Source organism: Halyomorpha halys, unplaced genomic scaffold (assembly GCF_000696795.3).
Source record: "Halyomorpha halys isolate HHAL.00 unplaced genomic scaffold, Hhal_1.1 Scaffold177.1, whole genome shotgun sequence".
Classification (NCBI taxonomy): Eukaryota; Metazoa; Arthropoda; class Insecta; order Hemiptera; family Pentatomidae; genus Halyomorpha; species Halyomorpha halys.
Genome location: NW_027114700.1, coordinates 1,174,604 through 1,179,402, shown reverse-complemented (window position 1 = coordinate 1,179,402; position 4,799 = coordinate 1,174,604). Strand labels below are relative to the sequence as shown.

The window sequence follows — 4,799 nt, the reverse complement described above, 5'->3', positions numbered from 1 at the left end:
GAAGTTATAGATGGGACAAAGGCAATTAGCCGGCATTTTTAAGAATTTTAAAAAAGAAAATGACAACAAAATAAAGGTATCCTTGAAAATGACCTGAGGGTCGAAATGTTGGAAGGTTTTGAAAAGAATAAAGTTGAGAAAAAAAGGATCAAATTTGTTTTTAAATAAACTAAACCACTCTCAAACAAGAATATATTAATAAAAATTAATCCAATCTTATATTATTTCATATGCTTCAGACAAAATCGAAGAAGTTAAAAAGAGGCCAGCTGTACAAGCTTTAACAGAAGGAAATGTTTCTAGTGTTTCAATTTTTGATATTGTATACCCTTTACCAGGGCATGATGTTGAGTACCCTCAGAACGAAATTGGAAAATGGTACAAAGAAATTCTACAAAAAGATGGTATCAACGAAGAAGACCTAAAAAGCAATAACAAGTAATAATTAATATTACAACTTTTCTTGACACATTCTATTTTGTATAAGTTAATTTTTTTTTTTTTAAGGATGTTTTCATTGTATGGAACCTATCGAAAAGCATTAGACAAAGTTGGAAATCTAGAATGGAAAATAGTTGAACATAGTGATTTTGATGAAGATTTAGTTTTATCTGATTTTGACAAGGTAGAAGAAAAACTACTAAAGGAAGCAGATATATCGGGTATAGTATTTAGATATATAATCTTATTTTATAAATTAAACTATATTTGAATTGTATGATCTAGACATAGGAAGAAGTGAATGTTCACTAATATAATATGTTACTTGTACTCTGAGAGCCTCAGTAAAAGGCCTCCTCCTATCAGGTAGAATATAGTCCTGGGAATTATTATTTTGGGGTTGGAAATGTTAACAAAGAAAAATAAGCTTGAGGAAACTGAAGCAGACAAAAATAAATAATTATATCAACAATATTAAACATATGTTGATGAAAAAAAATAATAAAGAAGATAAAAATATTATCAAACAAATCATTTATTTCTTTGTAATTAAAAAAAAACAGAAGAAAAAAAAAAAATATATATATATATATACACTATGTTTATAATAAAAGAAAAAAAAACACTAAGACCCCCAAGGAGCAACAGTCCTATATCACTTTTGAAATACTTGCTTAAAATGGCAATATTTAAAAAGCACCTGAAATTGGAAAACCCTCCTCTCCCAGTCTCCGTGGTAGCCTTACTTATCTGACTTTTCAGACAATTATAGCGAGTGGATTGGTTGATGTACGACATATCACAAGATGAGATCATAACACCAAAAAAAGGTCATCCTTCTATATCTGATCTTGTCACGATGAGTAAGTGGAGATACTTCTTGAAATAAACAAAATTGGGACCCCCATGGCATAAGTGTATGTAAGCCAGATGTATAGCATGTACTGATAAGAATCGTTGCTGGGGATCTAATGTATAAACAATCCTGGCTCATGTTATTTGCAATGTTAATAATTGGGAACTGCCACCTGTTTACCTGAAATTGATCACACACCCACACAAACACTTACATATTTTTATATTACACAAAAATGTTCTATATAATTAAAATAAATCCATTTCCATATTAATTATTAAATTTACATTAAAAAAAAAATACAAACTATAATAGGATTTGAGTTGTATGAAGATTAAAACTTCTACATAACTGAAATTACATATTTAAGGCAAGTATGTGTCTGGAATGTTACAGCTATTTTTTCAATAAAATAAACCTGCAAGTGCCATTTTATATATTACACAATTTTTATTTTCTCGAAAATAGGTCTTATCATTGTAATTAATTTCATTGTACCAAAATAAGTTTCAATGTGTAATGAAATGTTGGCTCACAATAAATAGTTTATTTACTGATTGAGTTATTTTGACCACACTCGGACTATCTTCCTTTTATGAATTATAAAGATATTATTTAGTCAATCTAGAAAGTGGATAATCAATACTTGTTTATTATTATTACAGTACTTGAGAATTGGTCTATTCTCAAAATAAAATTTCTGTAATTAATATATTTTGATTTCATTAATTTCTAAAACTGGCATCTCATATTTCAACTCTGTTAAAAAGAGTGATACAACTCAAAATAGCCTACAAGCTCTATCTGTACTTGTTACTATTTTCACCATTGAGCGGATTTCCCTTCTCATTTAGGAAGAAGGTAGTCAAGAATGAGTTGAGGCACTTGATGATGCAATATCAATGTAACTAGATATAACTATTATAAGAATTTGTATAATATTTATTGATATTAATAAATTTTATCAATTTTTAACAGATACTAAGATTAAATCCTTAATCATGGACATAACTCTGCCACCTTCAACGTATGCTACTATGGTTTTACGAGAGGTTATGAAGACAGACACTTCAGTCAGTTTTCATGCTTTACTTACGAGGAATGTCCAGGAAGCCAAGAGACTGAAAATTTCAATGGAATCTTCTAAGGAAGATGATCATCCCAATGGAGAGGCATAAGAAATATAATTATTTACTTTTATAAGAAATATATTTATTGTTTTCCAGTATTTAAGTTATTTTTAAGGTCCTCAACTCCTTCATAAATCTTTTATGCCATTATAGTTTAATCAATTGAAGCAGGGAGATGAATAATAGACCTTCCATACTTTAAGAAAAATGATTTATTGGTTGTAAACAGCTCTTTTTCTAGTCTTGCAGATGTGAAATTTTGAAATGTACAGACATCACACTGTTCCACTGATAAATGTTTAATTTCTCTTAGGTGTCTCAGTGAAGTATACACTCATAATCATTAGCGATCATTGATCATTGAAAGAAATTAAAAATTAGAGAGTGAGATTCACAATCTAGAGAAGAGGATAGTATTTTGGAAATGATAAAAACAATATTTTCATAAAATTTCAATATATTTATAACAACATGAACATAACATCATATCAAGTAAATATCACTGGAAAACAAAAAATGCTTCTTTTTTTCTTTTGCGACAAGGGTATTGAAGTGAAATTTAGATACATTTATCTATTACGGTACCTATGGGTACCTGGCACAAACTCACTTATTTCCTGATGTTTTTGTTTGTTTTGTTTTTTATCTTATATGGGAGAAAAATAGGTTCTCATTATAAATTGATCAATCCAAAATAAAAATGTTTTTTATTATCAAGTCTTTCATCTAGCTGATTCAGCTATGTTAATCCTTAAACACCATGTTTTTTTAACATATATGTAAGAAAAAAACATGAGTAATTTGCTTAAATCTTCTTTTAACAATCCTGATCCCTGTTGCTAAATATATTTGAAAGAAAAGCAATGAAGAAATATAAATGTGACTTTGTTAAGCAAGCATATTTTGGAAAACAACTTGGACAGCAGGATAAGTATTTGGTGCCACTTACAGTGTGTAGACCCTTTTTACTGGATTCCAGGAGAATACGAAAAGTTTCCACTTGGTGTGCAGACGAGATGGTACAAGGCAACAAACCACCTCAATAATTCCTACTTTTATGCAACCAATGTTAGTGATATGAGTTGATAAAAATAACTGCTATCGGGTTAACTCAAATGTACAATCAGATAAACCATTGACTTTGCATAGTAAAGATTTGCCTGTACCGATGTTTACTGTAATTGGTTAAAGCTTTTGACAATGATGATGAATGTTTCAAATGTATCAGTAAATTACTTCCCAGTATCGGTGAACAAAAATCTAAAGCTGGCATCTTTGTTGGAGCACAAATTCCAATCTCATTACTAATTGACAATAATTTTACAAACCATGTTACTGGAGTTGGGTTGGAAGCACGAAGGAGTTGTCAACAATTTTTTGGGGAACCATAAAGCACCAGAAATAGTCGCCAAAAACATTCACAATTTCAACAAACTGAAAGGTAATATGGGTATAACATATTTTTTGGAAAACTATTTGAACAGATTTTCTGACAACGCAGATGATTTAAGTGAAAAACAGAAGGGGCGATTCCACCCAAATATCAAAAATAGGGAGGAGAGGTATCAAGGCTAATGGGACAGACATACGATGGCTATTTATTGCAAGAACTTGTATAAAAACAATTTTCCTAACATATTTTTATTTATTTTGGTCAATCCTATTAATTCTCTTTTATATTTTTTTCCTATAGTAACTAAGAAGTTTTTGTGTATTTTATTTAATAGATAAATAACAAATTTCAAGCTATACAACTTATATTGTTTTAATTAAAACTTGTTAGGTGTTTCATCACATATAATCTTTTTCCCAGTCTATAAATTAGCAAGTTTTCTTACAATGTAGAGAATGAATAACCTTTATTTCAAAAACTGGAGTCAATGACCAAATCTAATATGTTTCTTGTATTTAGAAGGGTTGAATCTACTTTGAAATCCTATCGCGAAAAATCACTTTTTCCCTGTTTAATGAATTCAATTACTATTTTTTTAAAAATTGATTTAAATTAAACATAATTACCGATTTTTTTTTTTATTAAAGTAAAGTAAATAAAATTACATTTTAAAAATGAAACACATAACAACAATTAACATTTTGAAGAAGTAAGTTTTGCTTTCTTGGTTGAAGACTATAGGCTGTAGTGAGATATATGACTATAGACTATAGTGATTACTTGAAAAATGATCTCGTTCCCAGAAGATATATCACATGAGGATGAATAAAAATACTCAAATGATGGAACCAAGTCTATCACTGATCACAGGAAAAATGACTATCTGAGAGACCTGAAACATATCAGATTATGTGGTCATCTTGAAGCAGTGTTGTCTCAGGCCTTTGGTGTGATGAAATTCTCTTTATAAGGGCTTTAG

General features: G+C 29.3%; 1 protein-coding gene across 5 annotated transcripts in view; it reads left to right on the top strand.

The window, feature by feature from the left end:
- Pus7 (pseudouridine synthase 7) overlaps positions 1-2,525 on the top strand; it is a 26,267-nt gene extending 23,742 nt beyond the window's left edge. For all 5 annotated transcript variants that reach the window (XM_014418075.1, XM_014418078.3, XM_014418074.3 and 2 more), the window contains 3 exons: positions 240-438; positions 508-662; positions 2,276-2,525. In XM_014418075.1, the coding sequence (XP_014273561.1) occupies positions 240-438; positions 508-662; positions 2,276-2,475 (554 nt within the window). In that variant the 3' untranslated portion in view covers positions 2,476-2,525. The remainder of the gene's footprint in view (positions 1-239; positions 439-507; positions 663-2,275) is intronic.
- Positions 2,526-4,799: the final 2,274 nt, after the last annotated feature.